This window comes from Rhinoderma darwinii, chromosome 5 (genome assembly GCF_050947455.1).
Source record: "Rhinoderma darwinii isolate aRhiDar2 chromosome 5, aRhiDar2.hap1, whole genome shotgun sequence".
Lineage (NCBI taxonomy): Eukaryota > Metazoa > Chordata > Amphibia > Anura > Rhinodermatidae > Rhinoderma > Rhinoderma darwinii.
In genome coordinates this window covers 298,058,187-298,077,794 of record NC_134691.1, presented here as the reverse complement: position 1 = coordinate 298,077,794, position 19,608 = coordinate 298,058,187, and the positions used below count along the sequence as shown (strand labels likewise).

At 43.3% G+C, this 19,608-nt stretch overlaps 1 protein-coding gene across 2 annotated transcripts; it reads right to left on the bottom strand.

The window, feature by feature from the left end:
- Window positions 1–50: 50 nt before the first annotated feature.
- On the bottom strand, window positions 51–14,350 carry MYD88 (MYD88 innate immune signal transduction adaptor). Of its 2 annotated transcripts, none has more exons than XM_075828674.1 (6): window positions 14,274–14,350; window positions 10,425–10,860; window positions 8,272–8,367; window positions 6,195–6,375; window positions 5,998–6,089; window positions 51–3,066 (listed from the first exon to the last, which is right to left on the bottom strand). In XM_075828674.1, exons 2-6 carry the CDS (start codon window positions 10,738–10,740, stop codon window positions 2,915–2,917), a joined length of 837 nt encoding a protein of 278 aa, XP_075684789.1. In that variant the 5' UTR covers window positions 10,741–10,860; window positions 14,274–14,350; the 3' UTR covers window positions 51–2,914. The 2 variants fall into 2 exon arrangements, with proteins under 2 accessions (XP_075684789.1, XP_075684790.1); XM_075828675.1 differs by having other exon boundaries at window positions 8,287–8,367.
- Between the last annotated feature and the right edge of the window lie 5,258 nt (window positions 14,351–19,608).

The following is a 19,608-nucleotide window of genomic DNA, read 5'->3' as shown; positions in this document are numbered from 1 at the left end:
ATATAATAGATGCAAAGAATATAAGAAAAAAATGTATTTTAGGATGCAGGTGGGGAAAAATATTTTTTATTTTTTAAAACACAAATTACACATACATTTTATACAGAAAGGTCTCATGATTGAAATTGTGAGCGTTCATGAACAGACCTTACATAAAATCTTTAAAATCCTTGAACACCATATTTTGCACAATTTTACACAATGTTGCAGAAGCGATCATTTTAATCCCAAGAAAGACTTTTGACCTGATAAGTCTATGTGGTTGGATCTCTGCAGCTGCCTCTTTCAATAATTTTTAGGATGGTTCAATCCCAGGGCCAACTATCGAGAGTCACAATGTAGCCTGGTCCTCAAACACAAAAATTGTATTATACTCAAAATAAGTTAATCTATAACAAAAGAGTATAGTAGTATATCCGGGCTCTAAGAACAGGAGGTAGAATGTTATAATGAATGGGTCGTACTGCTGGACGGTACATTAACCATTTTCACGTAAGAGACCTTAGAACTGGTTCATGTCCCTATCACAAGGCCTTTCGGAAAAACGCTTCTCAATTTTTGTGATTGGAAAAACATGAAAAGCAGCAACAAAAAAAAAAAAAAAAAAGTGTAATTTCAGCTGAACTTATTCTTGATGTGCCAAATTGTGCCTTATGGATTGTGTTTAGAAAACCCATTTTCAAATAACCTATTAGAGGAATCTAAATTAATAGAGAGGGGATACCCCATACATGATCCTCACCTAACCGCAAGAGCAGAGAGTGCCTCTGGAGGACCCAGTACGTCCATGAATTACACAGAAAACCCATGATTTTAATGGACACTAAATAATGCTTTATTTCCCGTGGTGGCACACAGGGAAAACTGAACACTAAGGGTATGTTCACAGGGCATATTTTAGGGTCGTAAACAGACGAAAAATCGGTAGCAGAACGCCTCCAAACATCTGCCCATTGATTTCAATGGGAAAAACAACTTTCTTTTCCGACGGCCGCGAAAATTTAGTGCATGTCACTTCTTGAGACGTTTTTGGGGCCATTTTTCATGCTCTATAGAAAAACAGCTCCAAAACGGCTGTAAAAAACGTCTGAAAATCAGGAGCGGTTTTCCCTTGAAAACAGCTTCGCATTTTCAGATGTTTTTTGTGAAGGGTGTGAACATACCCTTACTGTCAGGTTCCAGATAGCAGCAGGATATCATATGATCAGCTTATTTTTGGGGAATTTTTGTAACAAAAAGTTGTCAAAAGTGGACAACTACGTTGAAGCATCCGCTAGCATGATCTGAAGCATCAAACATTTGCCTTTAAAAGGAACACATAACCTAGAACCTCGGATTGTATGGGTTCATGGCTCTTACTGCGCTTCCACATGATAGAGGGCCCTCTCTCTCTTGTAAAAAAAAAAATTTGCCTTGACCTTTTATTTTATTTTTAACCGCCTTCTCAACTAGATATGAAACGCTGGCTTTTGCTCTGTTTTTTTTATACTACTGTTCATGTATATTTTCAAGAACGATACAAAAAAGGGTCATGCTATGCTCATATTGTAACTGGAAAACATGTCAATACCGGATATATGACCTGTACCTGCTTATGACTATTTACATTTATTTTGTATGTTCATATTTTCTGTAAAAACTCAATAAAAATTTAAACTAAAAAAAATTGTCTCCTATTGCAGCCAGTTGTCTTAAGGTCCTATTACACAGGCCAATATGGGCCGTGAAACGAGCGCCGATCAAGGAGATAGCTGGTTTGCCCTTTTCACAAGGAGCAATGCTTGGTTAAGTATGGGGACGAGCAATGATTACTACAATCATTCGTCCCCATACATTTTCCATCAAGTCGTCAGCACATCTCCCTCTTTACACAGGAAGATGTGCTGCGGACAATGATAAGATTTTATGCTGCATAAATGAGAAGATCAGCCGATGAACGAGCAAACACTTGTTTATAGGCTGATTGTTGCCCTCTTTACACAGGTAATGATCGGGAACGAGCCTTCGCATGAACGCTCATTTTCCCAATCATTGGCCCATGTAAAAAGGGCCTTTACAGCCAGACACAGGTGTATAAAAAGGAGGAGTGGGAAATGACTGATCTCCTGTAATAAATTTATAAAGTATTATTTATATATATTTCATAGTTTTAATTGCAATTTGAAATAAAACAGGATCAAATTAAATGAGATTAACCCCTTAAAGGCTATGTAAACCTTTGAGCACTATTTTTTTTAATTATTATTTTTGTAATAAAATAATACATCATGGTGTTTTATGCAACTTTTGAATTGGTTCTTATTAAAAGTGTTTTTTGCTTTTTGCGATACAGCTTATATGTATCTTGGATACATAGAAGCAGTATCTTGCTCTGAAACCCAAATCCGTCAGGTCAGTGGGAGGACTGAAGTCTTTGGTAACAGCGGGTCCCGCGTGTCTGACACACAGGATCCACCTGCTATCGATCATATCCAACAGCGCTAATGGTATAGGGAGAATAAGCACATTCACCAAGAAAGATAATGTATCACTGATAGTATAAAGATAGGAACTCTATGTGCATTTCCACCACCCCAAGTTAGCGATGATTATAATAATACAGTAATGTTTTATCCCCTTTTTCTGTATATTTTATATTCTTGCCAATTTCGGAGATCTAGGTTTCAGGTCTCCTTTAGAACACATGGAAGGACAAGAATTTTCTTTCTTCTATTCCTTCATGATTTCCACTTTCTGTCCTTAGAGGCCACATTTTTGAAAGGCAAAATGTAAGAATGTAGGAATGTAAGATTTGGCTTGTACATAAGGCCGGCTGCTGTAAGGGCAGCTCCCATCGAATCTAGTTGGATATACGTTTGTGTTTAGGGCTGAAACAAAACCAGAACCATGTTAGCGGTAACGACCCCACTATCACTCATTTTATAAGGGCCTTGGCGAGTCTATCCCAGAACCAGCTCTGTATGTGGGGGTTTGTATAGTCACACACGGTAATGAAACGAAGGATGCTGGGAAATGGCCTCTTCATAGGTTTGTACTTTACAGGGATCAGCCTTCTCTCACGAGCACCTGCAAAGAGGAATGATATAAAAAAAATAAAAAAAAATAAATAAAAGCTTCATGAAATTTCTATTACTGTGTATATGTGACCACTTCACCAATGCAGTAATAAAAAAGATAATACAATAATTTCTATTTAAAATTGATTAACAATTATACTGTACAACGCTACAGTGGACAATGAGAAGTATAAATTATTGTGGGAAAATTACAGCACAGAGCTCTACTGCAGAGCTCCAATGAAGCGGTTCTCAGTGCCCCACACATCCCAGCAAGTCTTCAACACTTGGACACTGACATAACCATGTTAACTAGGTGGTGAAAGCATCTCACTCAGGCCTTATTCACACAAACGTATTATACGTCCATGTGCTGTCCGTTAAAAAACAAAAACAAACAAGAACACTGATGCCACACGGAAAAAACACGGATACCATACAGAACCGAAACGCATTAAATATGGTCTGTTTCTTTGCGGATGCAAAAAGGACACGTTAGTCTGAATCAGGCCTAAGGCTGGATTCACGCTCAGCATTTTGTGCGTTTCTTTTTTTTTTTTTAAAACTTGTTTTATTGAAAGAGAAAATGAAAAAAAAAAAAAAAAAAAAAAAAAAAAAAGAGAAATAACTTGAAAACAATAGCAGTACAGAGTCCGGAGTCAGACATAAGTACTTGGCAAAGAATCAAGGTCTAGAGAGTCCCTGACAAGGGGGAATATACAATTCATATAAACAGTGGAAACAGGATAGTACATACAAGACACGATTACATCTATAAATACATTATGCAAGGGGCCCGGGGAGACAACCCGCTGAAGGCACACAGGTGTGTTATTAGCGTTCTCAAACCAGGAGATCTTTGGTACTCGAGACTAAGGGTATGTTCACACGCAGCGTTTTACGCCTCGAATTACGCCTGAAAAAACGGCTCCATTACACCTACAAACATCTGCCCATTGCTTGCAATGGGAATCACGTTGTTCTGTTCCCACGAGCCTTTATTTTACGCGCCGCTGTCAAAATACGGCGCGTAAAATGACGGCTTGTCAAAAGTGCAGGACACTTCTCGGGACGTTTTTGGAGGAGTTTTTCATTGACTCCATTGAAAAACAGCTCCAAAAACGGCCGTAAAAACGCGAGTTGCTAAAAAAACGTCTGAAAATAAGGAGCTGTTTTCGCCTGAAAACAGCTTTGTATTTTCAGACGTCTCTGGTCACTGCGTGTGAACATACCCTAAATCTTGTAAAGAATAAGCCGTATCAGGGAAATGACACCAGGGACCTCACACCTTCGGGAACTTATCTGGACAGTTTCTATGTTGAAAGACAATCTGTTCATAGAAACGACCACATTAACCATCAATTTCCATGCTGACGAATTCAGTGAATAGCGAACGATACAGCTGTTCTGTATAGAGAATACAGAGCAGCTGTATCTAAAAAAGTAATACGAATTTGCATTAAAAATGAAGTTACACAAAAAACATGGACTTAAAAAAAAAACCACAAACTCAAAAGGTGTACATAGCCTTTAGGGTATGTGCACACACACTAATTACGTCCGTAATTGACGGACGTATTTCGGCCGGAAGTCCCGGACCGAACACAGTGCAGGGAGCCGGGCTCCTAGCATCATAGTTATGTACGATGCTAGGAGTCCCTGCCTCTCTGCAGGACAACTGTCCCGTACTGTAATCATGTTTTCAGTACAGGACAGTAGTTCCACGGAGAGGCAGGGACTCCTAGCATCGTACATAAGTTTGATGCTAGGAGCCCGGCTCCCTGCACTGAGTTCGGTCCACTACTTGCGGCCGAAATACGTCCGTCAATTACGGACGTAATTAGTGTGTGTGCACATACCCTTAAAATGACATCTCAAAGTGTATTTGGTGGCGTTTCTTAAAGCGTACCTCCACATTCAGTGAAAAAGGATTATAGTGCAGGAGTGAGCGTTTTTACTACCTGCATGTGATTTTGGTGGTGTTTTTTCATATTGCAGATCATGTAATGCTAACATTCCTCTTTGCAACACATGGTTTTTTTCTTAAAGTGTACCTCCAACTTTCAGTGAAAAAAAAAAAAATAGATTATAGTGCCGGAGTGTGCACAATAAGGCTTGGTTCACACGACCTATTTTCAGACATAATGGAGGCGTTTTACGCCTTGAATTACGTCTGACAAAACGGCTCCAATACGTCGGCAAACATCTGCCCGTTACTTTCAATGGGCTTTATGATGTACTGTGCCGACGACCTGTCATTTTACGCGTCGCTGTCAAAAGACGGCGCGTAAAATAACAGCCTCGTCAAAGAAGTGCAGGACACTTCTTGGGACGTAGTTGGAGCCGTTTTTCATTGTCTCCAATGAAGAACAGCTCCAATTTACGTCCGTAAAAGACACGGCGAAAAACGCGAGTACATGCAATTACGTCTGAAATTCAGGAGCCGTTTTCTCCTGTAAACAGCTCCGTAATTTCAGACCTATTTGCAGTTATCGTGTGCACATACCCTAATTGTTCTTCTAAATCACTTGTACTACTGATTTGGCTTCTAGCAGCACGGACTATGTAAAGTCCACACTGCTGGCCGCTCATAGCTCTACATAAGGAGACCGCGTCTGGCTCGTCTCTATGGCTCCCGTATCCAGAACGGTCGTTACGGCTATAGGTTTCGATAGCGCTGCTGTCCGTTTTGGATATGGGAGCTATGGAGACAAGCATGACGCTCTGTCTCCTAATGCAGCGCTCTAAGCAGCCGGCACTGAAAGTGGAGGTACCCTTTAAGAAGAAAAGGCATGTGTTGCAAAGAGGAATGTTAGTATGACATGATCTTTGAATGACAAGATTTGCAAAATGAAAAACGCCACCGAAAACACACGCAGGTTGTAAGAATTTTACTAAAAGTGTTTGTGTATTGTTAGTTATTCACATATGGAAAACATACCTGGTCCAAGGCTGAGGGCAAATTTGGTCTGAAAATCACATTCAGTGCTGTCCAGGTAATCGTCAGATATAACCACCACCATCTTCCTACACCTGTAAAATAAACAATATTATGATCAGCGTTGATGTACTACCCCATGAAAGCAGGAGTGTGTATTGTAGGACATCACATCATCCCGCCGGGATGGATACACTTACCTATTTTCTATGAGATCACTGGTTATAGACCACAAGCACGTTCCCGGCAGAACATCCCGATCAAACACGCACAGCTTCAATCTATGCTCAGTCTGCTCCAAGCGGCTGATCATCTCGTGCACAAACTTAATATCTTGGGGACAGTAGCAGATGAACGCATCAAAACTTTCTGGCACTTGTCCTGTAGGATAAAAGAACCATAACTGTAGATCGGGACAGGATAATAGAGAAGATAACAACATGTAGGGAGAATAAGGGAAAGAAAAACATCTGAGTGCAGCTGTTTAAAATGTTTCTGGTGTTATGGTAATAAAGCTTAATCATTGTATAATAAAAAAATAAAAAAAACTATGCAGCTTTACAATATCATTTGCGTTTCAGGTCCTCACAATTTTTAAGATCTCTGTTTGCGGTCAGTAAATTGAATCCCTTTTGTTTACATTTACAGGCTGACAACCCCAATAGAACCAGTCCTGCTCTCAGCTGAGAGTTTGCTACAATTGGATAGTTTAGGCAGTCCTCTGTGCTCAACACAACAGCAGCACAGTTATGGATTGCATTCACTTCTCAAATGAGAACAGGATTAGCCATGTATCTGTTTTAATGATGTAAACAAGAATGTTTTTATTCACAGACTTGCTGCGATCATGGAGACCATTACGCCAGTTTTACAGCTGCGAAGCACTGAATATACTTTAAAGGGGCTGTCCAGTCAGGATAGGCCATCAATAGCGGATGAGTCGGGGGTCAGGCTCCCGCCAATCAGTTGTTTGGAAGGGGGTGCAGCACTCGTACGAGCGCTGCTTCCCCTTCATTTCTACTTGTTCACTGTGAATAGTCGACACACATGTATTGGCGATTCACAGGTATTGCAGCCTTCTTCTCTCATTCACTTCAATGAATACCTGTGAATCACCGCTACATGTGTGTCGACGATTCACAGTGAACAAGTAGAAATGAAGCGGAAGCTGCGCTCGCACGAGTGCTGTACCCCCTTCCAAACAACTGATTGATGGGAGTCGGACCCCGACTTAACAGCTATTGATGGCCTATCCAGAGGGACTGGACAATCGCTTTAACTATAAGCAGAGCTCTTGATACACCATGAATGGAAATAGGTAAATCTACCTAACAATGACTAAGTAGTTTATTGCCTTTTCTAACGCAATACTGACAAAACTGCAGCGTCTTTTCTTGTTTTAATGGAATGTCGTCCGAGCATGTGCGCCCACCCTCCATTCACTGTCTAGGAGAATGGCAGAAACAGTTGAGCGCTGTACTCGGCTGTTTCCGTCACTCCAATAGTCACTGAATGTAGCAGAAGCGCACGCGCTCGACCGCCACTCTATTTATTGTCCTTCTCATGATCGGTGGGGGTGCCAGCGCTCAGAAAACCATTACCTATCCTGTGGATAGGTGATAATTTAGGATTTTGGGAATACCCCTTTAAAACTCAAAGGCTGAAAATCCATTCCAATCATGTCCTGCTGACACAGCTCCACGGATCATTAGGGTATGTTCACACGCAGTGTTTTCAGGCGTATTTCAGGGCGTTTATGCCTCAAAAAACGCAAGCTGAATGCCTACAAACATCTGCCCATTGAAATCAATGGGAAAAACAGCATTTAGTTCATACGGGGAATCTTTTTATGCAGCTGGTTTAAAAAACGGATCGTAAAAAGACACTCCGTAAAAAGTGCATGTCACTTCTTGAGGCGGTTTTTGAAGCAGATTTTCCATTGAACACTATGAAAAACGCCTCAAAAGAAGCTTCATTTTCAGCTTCGAAAACGCCTGAAAATCAGAGGCTGTTTTCTCTGAAATCAGCTCCGTATTTTCAGACGTTTTTTGTTAAGCGTGTGCACATACCCTTAGAAGCGAGAGCTCTAACATTTAATGAACCATGCACCTGTGTGACCAGCATGTTTCCATCCACTGACAGCAAGCAGTAAATTTAGACATTTAAGCGAGGAACTGAAAAACAAAAGTACATTATAAAGTTAAATTAGGTTTAGTTATAGAAAGGATTACGCTTTATTTACATAAAATTGAAAAACCCTTTTAAGCAGTCACAAACCTGAAATATCCGTACCCCCGCTGCTGCCCACAGTGTCGTCTTGTAATGGTGGTAACACGTTTTGCCATTTCTTCAAATATTTCTTACAGTCCGACTCTAAACATGAAGGAGATAATTGCATCAGTAATTAATAATGGGGGATTGAGACTAAAGAACACTTTAAGAAATGTTAAGAAATAGTTTTTGCATCACCGGTGGTTTTGTGAATGTAAACAAGCAAAACCTGCATGAAGGGAGCGTTCCCTGCGATCAGCTCCCAGAGGCTGCTTTTCTATACAGTTTATGCATTATAGAAAATAAAGCTACAAAAAAAAAACGTTGTCGTGTTACTTTGGTCTGAGATGTCAGTAAGTTTTATCATTGCATGTTGGGAAATCTCTTAATGTGAAAGGATTTCTTGTAGTAGCTAGAACACACGTTTTACAAATAGGAGCGCGTCTGAATGATTTCTATGAACAGAAGCCCACTTTCTGCACATTTACCCATGATGAAATAAAGACACCGAAGCAACAGGTACACGTAAAAAGAACTAGCAGAACAGTAAAACACTAAGGCCCTGTTCACATCACGTTCTGCCTTACATTTAGCGTATACGTGCGGAAAGTTCCCGACGTACTTGCCAAATGTGTATATAGATCTCCATTAGCCTGACGGAGGCCAAAATTGTATCCTTTGGGCCTCCGTCGGGCTGGTAATACATTAGTATACTTTATACTATGCTATTCCATCCCGTAAAAAAACTAATACCACGCAATATCCGTTTTATTTTAATTTTATTTTTTTAACATGGGAGCATATGGGTGACATAGGCCTTACTTCACAGGTATACGCGTAACGTATAAGTCTTTTCAATAGCCTATGACGTATAAGGTAAAAGAATACCTATATAGTCTATTGGCGACAGATTTGTTAAATGGATGCCTAATATTGGCAGCTGTCACCCAAAGACTAGAATGGTATACATTTAACGAATACATCATGAACTCTCATAACCCCCAGTTCACGACCTATTAGTTTAATGGATACTATTAAACTGGTGCCACTGTTAGGGTATTGGTCAGAGCCTACGTTTAAAGAGAGCCTTAAGCTCTGTCCATTACATTTAAAGTGTAGCTAAATGTTCTACAAACTTCTGACATGTCATAGTGACATGTCAGAAGTTTGTATTGGTGGGGGTCCGAGCACGGAGACCCCCACCAAACACTAGAACGAAGCAGCTGAAGAGCTCATGTGAGCGCTCAGCTGCTTCATTTCTGTTCTGATTTTTCCGGAAAGCCAATGTATCGTAGTACGGGCTTATAGACTTTCTATTGAGTCCGTACACGATACATTTATTTCCGGAAAAAGCCGAACAGACACGAAGATGCTGAGCGCTCACACGAGCTCTTCAGCTGCTTCGTTCTAGCGATTGGTGGGGTCGCAGTGCTCGGACCCCCCGCCAATCCAAACTTCCGACATGTCACTATGACATGTCAGAAGTTTGTAGAACGTTTAGCTACACTTTAAAGAGTTCGGCAGAACATATGCCCTAAACATATGCAACTATATGCCTATACATTTGCATATGCCTACCATAGACTACCATTGTAAAAATACATTGTTTTTCAGGATCCATTTGTATTGTAAAGTGTATTGACTAGGATTTTTTATTTATTTTTATTTAAAAAAAACAAGCACTTCTTTGGCATACGCCACACTTAGGGTAGGGCCACACGGAGCGGCCCTGACACGGTCGCAACGCGGCTAACAACCGCACCGGCACCACGTTCGGTGCGGCTGTCAAACGGCCTGTTAGTGACCGCATGTTAACGCGGGTAAACCGTCCCTTTATCTGCAAAATTGTGCGCCCATGAATTAATACACCCTTTATGGCCGCACGATTTTGCAAATTACAACAACTTACCCCCTATTCATTCTCTATGGCAGTGCCGGAAAAAGCCGAACACTGCACTTGGCTATCTCCGGCGCTCCCATAGAGAATGAATGGAGCGGCAGTGTGCATGCGCATGTCACCGGAATACCCCTTAACGAGGTATTTGACAGCCGCTCCTACATAGTGCCAGCGCGTGTGGCCGTATCCTAATAGAGGCCTGTCGAAAATGTGATGCTTGGCCCAATAAAAAAAAATTACAAATTGACAATAACCAACATACCAATTAATGGCGCAAGGTCTGTAAGAATATCATGCCTCTCCATTTTTTTCAACAGTTCCAGGAGTCGCCCAACACTTGCCTGTGAAGACTTTTTCTCCCAGTCCTCCAGGACTGCAAGAGTTGGGTTGGGAACTCTTTCAAAATTCCTAATCTCCAAATAGCCATAGTCCATTTCTTCTGCAAGTCCAGTCCAGCCTGCAGCCACCACAGGGTCTGGATTCAGGTATAGGGACAGCTTGTGCCTGGTAGTATAATTTAATGCCACCAGGGGAATTGAGGACATGGCCACTTCATCCAAACTTGACCCACAAGCCATGGTTTGACAGTGCTACCAGAGAGTATTCATCTTGTAAATTGCAGGAAATTTCCCAATTCTTCACTGAATCCTCCACATCTGGCCCAATTTTTAGCGAATTTTCATTTTAGTACAGAATACCTGAAATTTGAAATAAAATAATTTAAAATGATAAAACTCCCAAATAAAATCTAGTTGTCATTAGAAAAGATAGAATAGTCCAATCTACTAACCTTGGGCTATCGGCTTTGATCGCCGGGGGAAGCTACATCGGGCCAGAAATTTCTCCTACAGTGGTCACTGCAGGGAAAACGTACTACACTCTGGTCATTCAAATGAATGGCCGACCACGTAACGCCAGGTCCACCACATCACCAAATTCACGTGTGAATACAGTGTTCGAGACACATGGTAGCAGAGGCAAAACTTGAAGCTCCAGGGCCCCGATGCAAAACCTGTAATGTGGCCTCCCAACTTTGACAACGCTAGTGTCCCCTTTTGGGGCGGAGGGGCAATTGGGAACCAGGTGAGACTGCAACTTCTGCACCCCCTATAGGTACGCCCCTGCGTGGTAGGATGAAGCAGGGCTGATTGTTGACTGTAGTTATTTTGGAGAATCATACAACCCCTTTAAAATAAATTATGAAAATCATATGCCATATGAAAATCATTTAGTCTCCAGTCTATGTACAGCTTTAGTCCTCATGCACACAGGCTGTACACGGCACATGGGAATCTGTTCTGCCATACAATGTGTTATGCTACATCAGGTGCCATATGTACAGAGCAATTCTCCCCTAGAAGGATAGCTTCCTACATAATTCACTACTTATCACTCATAGTCGCTATAAAAATAGAAGGATGCTAAAAATGCCCAAAACACAGCGATGTGACCACAGCCTTACATAGAGATATACAAACATCAGTGTATACAGATCAGACAGGACCATCACTCAGAGACTAAGTGAACATATTGTATTGTAACATTTATCAATTAATAATATTTTTATTTTAAAGCATTATTAATTCCAGGGCGCTGTAAAAACGATAAAGGGTTTAATGTACAAGTTTAAAATGGATCTTTTTTTTTTTCTTTTTTTAAAACAATGTTTTTCTGTGTTTTATTGCGTTTCTAATTGACTTTTATTAAAAATGTTTTTACTTTTTACGATACAGTTGCTATGTATCTTGTGTATACATAGAAGCGGTGTAGCTCTCTCGGCCGAATCCGTCAGTTCAGCTGAGAGCAGTTAGGGTATGTTCACACTGCCTATTTTCGGCCATTTTACGGGCCGTAAACGCCCGAAAAATTGGAAGCAGAACGCCTCCAAACATCTGCCCATTGATTTCAATGGGAAAAACGTCATTCTGTTCAGACGGGCCGTTTTAAAAACGGCTGAGAAAAAGAAGTGCAGGTCACTTCTTGGGACGTTTTCGGAGCAGTTTTTTAATGGCCTATAGAAAACAGCTCCAAAAATGGCCAGGAAAATCACGATTGGTATAAAAAAAAAAAAAACTTCTAAAACATCAAGAGCTGTTTTCCCTTGAAAACAGCTCCGTATTTTCAGAAGTTTTTTGCTAACCGTGTGAACACACCCTAACTGCTTGTCCCCCGACACACAGGATCCACCTAATATCGATCACATCCAAGGCCCTGTTCACATCTGCATTGTATCATTCCATTGTCCTGCGCGGTCAGAAGGGCAGAACAAGGGAATAAGAGACGCAACCCCCTATAGCCGACGGAACTCATTCATTTTAACGGGTACCGTCTGCTTTTCATCAGGGTTTCCGTGGCTTTACCGGAGACAATAGCGCAGCATGTTGATCTATGGTCTTCTGTAATATCGGCCCGAAAAAAAAATAAAAAAAGTAATACAAAATCAATTAGAAAAGTGATTAAAAACAAAAGAAAACATTGATTTAAATTAAAAAAACAAAACATTCAAAATGACACGAGACAACAAAAACAATTATCAGATAAGCACAACATTTCCAGGTCCCAGACACTGGACTCTCTTTGATGCGGATCTTATATGTGGCTTCTCTTTATTATTCTCCATGGTTCAAAAGGACTACAGACCCCGAGGAGGAGTGCAGGAAACAGTGAACTGCCAGTCCTGTAAATTCACTGGTACAACAGACGGGGGGTTATTTATATCATCCAGTTATAGGGACGTCACTAAGAAATGGCCGGATCTACCATATTTCACCAGCCACTTTATAAACCTGAACTAGTAGGAAGCCTGTACATGTCTAGTCTGTCTTATGTGCCAAGCCGTGCCACCTGGATTTGGGAAGAGTGGGGGTTAAATATGAGCAATGCAATATAATGGACAACTACGGCATCCTTTTTGAGAATAAAGTTTGATGTGCCATTTTTCTGTCACTGAATGATATAAGAGCCACAATGAGTTAGTCGTTGAGGAAGTCCCATATCCGGATAAACACTATAATCCACAAATACAGAAGTCGCTACTATCAGGGTTAGCGCTTGTACACGTAAATACGGTTTATTCCGTCCTGTACAGTTGAATACATAAAATTATCAGTCTCAGATGAGAGACTTCACCAACAGCTCAATAACGGACTGTCACAGCTCCACCGTAAGGGTCAATTCACACGCGGCTGGTTTGTCCAGAAATTTCTTGAAAATGCATCCCATACATGTGACTGTGGTCGGTTCTGCGGCAGGTACCTGGATTTCTACAAGACCCATTCAAACGACAGTTGCAAAAATTTCTGCAACAAATCTACAGCTTCACCGTAATGTGACGAGAACTTCCAATTATTTCTTGCATTGTCAGCACGCGCTTCAGGCAGTCATTTTTTATATGGTCATTGTGTACCGATTGACAGCGATGAGCTCCTGACGTACCGGCTGCAGCAGTCTAAATACTCAGCATTACCTGTATAAAGATACCCTGTACATTCCCCCATGGTGTTCAGCTTGAACGCCATTTTTTTTCAATGCCATTGCACCAGAAAAGTGGCGCAATTGTGCCGCTATTCCGATGCAATGGCACTGAAAAAAAAATGGCATTCAAGCTGAACACCATGGGGGAATTTATCAACTTTTTTTAGGCGTTTTCTATCGGGCCGCGTGTTCACCCGCAGTCCTACACATTTATTATAATTTATGCCAGGTGCTGGCGCAAACTATAGTAGAAAGCTATATCGTTTTCACTGTGGCCAGGGGCCTAACAGGACAGGCAGGCATGACATACCTCTTGATGTGTCCGATCACCCCATAGAAAGGGTCTCCCCTCTACTACAGGTATTAGCTAATCCTGGGAGCCAGGTCCAGTGCAGACCTCTGGGGGGCTGCAGGGGAACACTCTGGGGGGCTGCAGGGGAACACACTGGTCATCCTCACTAGAAGCAGAGGAGCATTCTTATAGAAGGTGCCATCAACTTGGCTCCGGAGTCACGGGTAATGAAAAACGATTGTAGTAAAACTGCTCCAAGTACACAACTTCCTGGATGATGGCAGCAAGAACGCATGATATCTATATGCCCATCTTAATGCCCACCAACTTCCCTGCTGTACTCACCCTCACCGCTCCTGGCTGTCGTCTCCCCGTGACTGGTTCCCCACTTTCAAGAACTCCGTCTCAAAACTGAAACTTGCCCGGCGGGACTCACCCACTGATGGAAGGGGGGGGGGGGCAAATTGTATTTCTACGTAAAAAGTTATTAAAACTAGAGCCGAAGTTGATGAGTAAAACTCCATTGTGTATTGTAATGATTGTGTTATAGTTACAGGCAGAACGAGCTCAGTTAGTATTGATTCGGCGGTCCGGTACTTTTGTCACTGACCCCCCCCCCCCCGCTCAGTAATGGACTGTTCTCAGCTGCAGGAAGTAGTGAGAGAGTTGGTGTGGGAAATGATGCGCAGAGTTACAAGTATTACACCATCAGCGGAGGAGCTGCGTACATGAGGAGGGTGACAACCAAGCGTCCTGCATGCAGCCATGCCAAACCTTACAGCGTGGAGTCGTGTCACAAGCAATTCTCTAATATGTAACAATTACTGAAATCTCTCCCTTTAGCAGGATGAAGGCTGAATTCACACACAATGGATTTTTTTTGTTACTATGAAGGCTTATTCAGACGAACGTGATATACGTCCATGCAACGCGCGTGATTTTCACACGTCTCGCACGGACCTATATTAGTCTATGGGGCCGTGCAGACAGTCCGTGATTTTTACGCAGCGTGAGTCCGCTGCGTAAAACTCACGACATGTCCGTTCTTTGTGCGTATTTCGCGCATCACGCACCCATTGAAGTCAATAGGTGCGTGAAAATCACGCGCACCACACGGAAGCACTTCCGTGTGACGCGCGTGATTCGTGCACCAGCTGTCAAACTATGAATGTAAACAGAAAAGCACCACGTGCTTTTCTGTCTACAAACATACAAACGGAGTGTCATAATGATGGCGGCTGCGCGAAAATCACGTAGCCGCGCATCATACGGGGCTGACACACGGAACTGTTAAGTACCTTTTGCGCGTGCAAAACGCCACGTTTTTTTGTGCGCGCAAAACGCACGAGCTCGTGTGAATCCGGCCTTAGGGTGTATTCGCACAACGCGGTTTATCTCATATCTATATATTCTGTCTATCTAATATGTCATATTTGCCGCATTGTCCCTGCTAACTGTAGGGCCTAGTTCACACAAAGTTTTTGGGCTGGAATATCTGCCTCAACAATTCCTTAAAGAATTTTGAGGCAGATATTTTTAAGTGCGTTTTTCGACGCTTTTTTTCCCGCGTGTAAGGGATACACACTTGTTCTGTAAATTACAGTTAAAGGGGTATTCCGGTTACAACGAGTTACCCCCTATCCGTGCTGATCGTGGGTGTCCCGACAGCTCAGACCCCCACCGTTTTTGAGAACGGGGGTCCCGAACCCCTCGTTTGAACCGAGCGGCAGGTCGCTCATGCCCACTGCCGCTCCATTCATTACCTATGGCAGCGCTGAAAAAAGACGAGCACTGCACCCGGCTATATCCGGCGCTCCCAGAGAATGAATGGAGCGGCAGTACGCATGAGCGACCTGCCACTCGGTTCAAACAAAGATTTTGGGGTCCTCATTCTCGTAAACGGTGGAGGCCAGAGCTGTCGCACACCCACCGATCAGCAAGTTACCCCTTACACTACGGATAGGGGGTAACTTGTTGTAACCGGAATACCCCTTTAAGTTACTTATAGTAGTAAGGAATTTTTTTTTCCTTGCAGAACTGGAATCACAGGTTAGCACAGTATTTCCCAGTATACAGTCAGTGCAGCAATAAACTTAGTGAGCATAGATCATATGTAGAGTCATTAACAAATGTTGTTTTTTTTTGTGGGACATTTTGGGGAAAATGTTAATACGTAAAGAATTAAAAGCTGCTGCATATTCCTATCACTTGCCCGGTTTCCCCTCCCTTATTAGGGGTGTAACTATAGGGACGAGTGCATAAGTTGCAGTCAGACCTCGGATATAACAGCCACTCTGTCACATAAGGCAACACAATGTGTATCCTCTATCTATACTGGGACATCACTGCGTTCATTATCCTTGACATAACTTAGTGTATCATCTCTTAGCTTTGTCAATTTTCTTAATCTTGTCCTATTATTCCCATACTGTGACATCACTGTGTGCCATAACCCTTTCCTATGGCTTCAGTGTTTATTATCCATGTACTGTGACATCACCGTGTTTGTTATCTCATTTGTGACGTGACATTGTGCATTATCCCTGTGTAAGGAATACATTGTGAACATAATCACTGTGTACATCATTCCTGTACTGTGACATCACAGTGACCATTCTTCCTGGGCTGTTACTTGGCATTGGTCATTACAAAGGTGCAGTGACATCACTGTCTTTATTATCCCTGAAACCTGACCAAATAAAATGTAATGGATAGTGTACCTAACTTTTCAGAATTAGGCGGGATTCACACGATCGGGTCGTTCCCGAGCCCGGGTGTCGGCCGGTAAAATCGGCCATTTTGCCCGGCCGGTTTGCATTAAGTTTTGCATCCGTGCCGGGCCGGCCAGATCCGGACAGTGACATCAGCGGCAACTCCTGAAGGGGAATCCCCATGTGTTCGGGGATTCCGCTTCAGGAGTTTCCCCTGATGTCACTGCCCAGATATGGACAGAGACATCAAGCGCTCTGTCCAGGAGCGGAATCCCCGAAAACACGGGGATTCCGCTCCTTCAAGGAGCTAAAGTGCGGCTAGCACATAGCAGAGCGGAGAGATACCTCCCCGCTCTGCTATAGTGGCGTCGCTACAGTAGTAGCAGCTGCAGCAGCAGCAACTGCAGCTGCTAGCGGCGCCATCGAAGGTGTCGCCGGGCCAGGGTGCTTTTAAAACAAGCAGGAGAAGGGAGCCAGCGCAGCGCTCCCTTCCACCTGCTGTACACCCCAGCCCTGCCACACAGTGTACAGCGATGCCATTCGTCAGAATGGCATCAACTCCTCCTCCTCACATGCACTCTGCGCTGTGAGGAGGAGATAGAGCGCAAGCGCCGGAAAACCCGGCCATCATTCGGGACACATCCCGGTGATGGCCATGTAATACCCGGCCCCATAGACTTCTATGGGAGCCGGGTACCCGGGCGAAGATAGAGCATGTCCTATTTTTTGACGGCCGGTTTTCCCGGGCGTCAAAAAATCGGTCGTGTGAATAGCCCCATTAGGGGTCCATTATTCCTAATGCAGCCGGGTGCCGGACGATTTATGAACGGCCGGCACCCGGCCGGGAAACCCTGCCGTGTGAATGAGGCCTAAGCGGTCATGTGTTTGTACATGAGGAATAACACTATTCATGGCCATTATATCACTTGTTTCCTGATTATTTTTTCAGCAGTTTTCCCCTCTGCAGGCTCTATATCTAATTCTCCGTTTTCTCTGAGCTAGTGGGCGAAGCCTAACGGCTATCATGTCTGCCGTACACAGCACATTCCAAACGTCTTGATTTATTCAGTATCAAGTATGAGCGCCATGTGCAGACATACACGCACTTACACGCCTTGGCATGCTATCAATGAGCTTATTAATGGTTGTCTGAGGAATGTTATGGCACGCTGAATGCATTTGGGCACGCAAATCATCAAGATTGGCTGCTGGCAGCTCCCTTTGCAATTGCCGATCAATAATGTCCCAGATGTGCTCGATGGGAGACAAGTCCGGAGACGCTGCAGGCCATGGTAGCACGTTTAGTCCACGCAGGCTGCTCACAGTACTACGAGCAACATGCGGCCTGGCGTTGTCCTGTTGAAAAACAGCTACTGGAACACTTTGGAGGAATGGCCGTACCACTGATTCCATGACCAAATCAATGTAACGCCGAGCTGTTAGCATACCCTAAATCAAGACAAGAGGGGTCCGGCTACAGTACATTATGCCACGCCACACCATAATCCTGGGAGTATGACCGGTGTGATGTTCCTTGTGACTGCCTCTTTATGGCATTGCCCACGTGGTCTCCAGACCAATCTCCAGCTATCAAAGCGGGACTCATCTCTGAGGAAAGACCTCCATTGCCGTCTTGCTGCACACCATGATAGATTTTGAAAGCGTTGGCGTATGGTCAATGGAAGCTGTAGTTAGATGTCCGGCTCGTAGCCCAATGTCGTGCAAACGCCTTCTGGTGGTTTGTGTCGACACTGACACTGGTTGCCGCCCGTGGCATGGGATGACATCCAATTTCACTCGCTGTACAAAATGGATCACTACGCGCCATTCTTCCAGACGGTCCGACCGTGCAGAGGTGCACCTCCACGCACCTCTTCCTGGTCGTTGTTCTCCCAACCTCCGGGACATGCAAAGTTGAACAGTGCTGACATCTCCGCCAGGCTGTGTAGCGATCTGCCGGAGTGATAAAACAAGGTCTCCCAGTTCAAGCATTCTGTCCCCTCAGTTTGTAACAAGTGGCAATACTGGTCACATCGATGAACAGGAGGCATCGTACAATCATTCTACAGCGCTAGATCAGATTTTTGAGGTTTCATGTGGCTAAGAAAATGTTGCATTAAATTCGAGCTGTGGTATTTTTCTGTTTTCGTTCCGCTAGGTTTCCATTTTTTTCACGGAAACAATATCGTAATGTGCTGCACTATTGCTTCCTTGAAAAAAACAGAAACATAGTGGAACGGAGGTAAACAAACTGAAACCAACAAACTACCAGTGAAACCAATGGTATTGCAAACGGAATTGATACTTTCCGTTCATCTGAAGGGCAGCGTCTGTGTCTCTTTCTGCTCCCCTCTCCATAGATTTGTATGGGCAACGTCTGTCTCCTCTCTGCTCCCTCTTCTCTCCAGATCCCCCCCATAGAGTGCTATGAGCAGGCAGTGAAGAGACACTTGTCCACTTCCCGATGTCCAGCACCATTGTGTGCTTGGCTGTGCTGGATACAGGGAGAGAGTGGCGCTGATCACCAGGAGAGAGCAGCGCTTCAATGTGTTCGTCACTGCTGACCACTTGGTAAGTAAGAAATGCAGCAGTGCTCTCTCTCCTGGTGTACTGCGTCATCAAGCGCATGATAAAGCACTGCTCCCTCCTGGTGATCAGCTCTGCAAAGACAGAGTTCAATAGCCGCTCTGCAAGAAAGAAAAAATTAGCAAAAGTTTGCAGCACTCTCTATGCCCCCCCCCTCCCCCCCCCCAGATGTAGAATTCGTCTTAGTTGACCTTGGTAAATTTCCTTCCTTTTTTTTTTTCCACTCTTACTCAATAAGGGCTTGAATATTCTTATGAATGGGAAATACTTGTGGAATATATTTTCTATGTCTAAGACCTTGAAACATCTGGTCCCTAATGGACCTCCTCCAGGTTCATAATGGTCCTAAGTGCTCTAAGTATAAGATCTGTGTCTTCACTCTA

Coding starts and splice junctions, on each gene's coding strand:
- MYD88 (XM_075828674.1), bottom strand. CDS start 10,740: ATGGCTTGTGGGTCAAGTTTGGATGAAGTGGCCATGTCCTCAATTCCC. Junction 6,376..8,271: donor CGGGGGTACGGATATTTCAG/GTTTGTGACTGC, acceptor TTTATCCTACAG/GACAAGTGCCAGAAAGTTTT. Junction 3,067..5,997: donor TGCCCTCAGCCTTGGACCAG/GTATGTTTTCCA, acceptor TCCTCTTTGCAG/GTGCTCGTGAGAGAAGGCTG.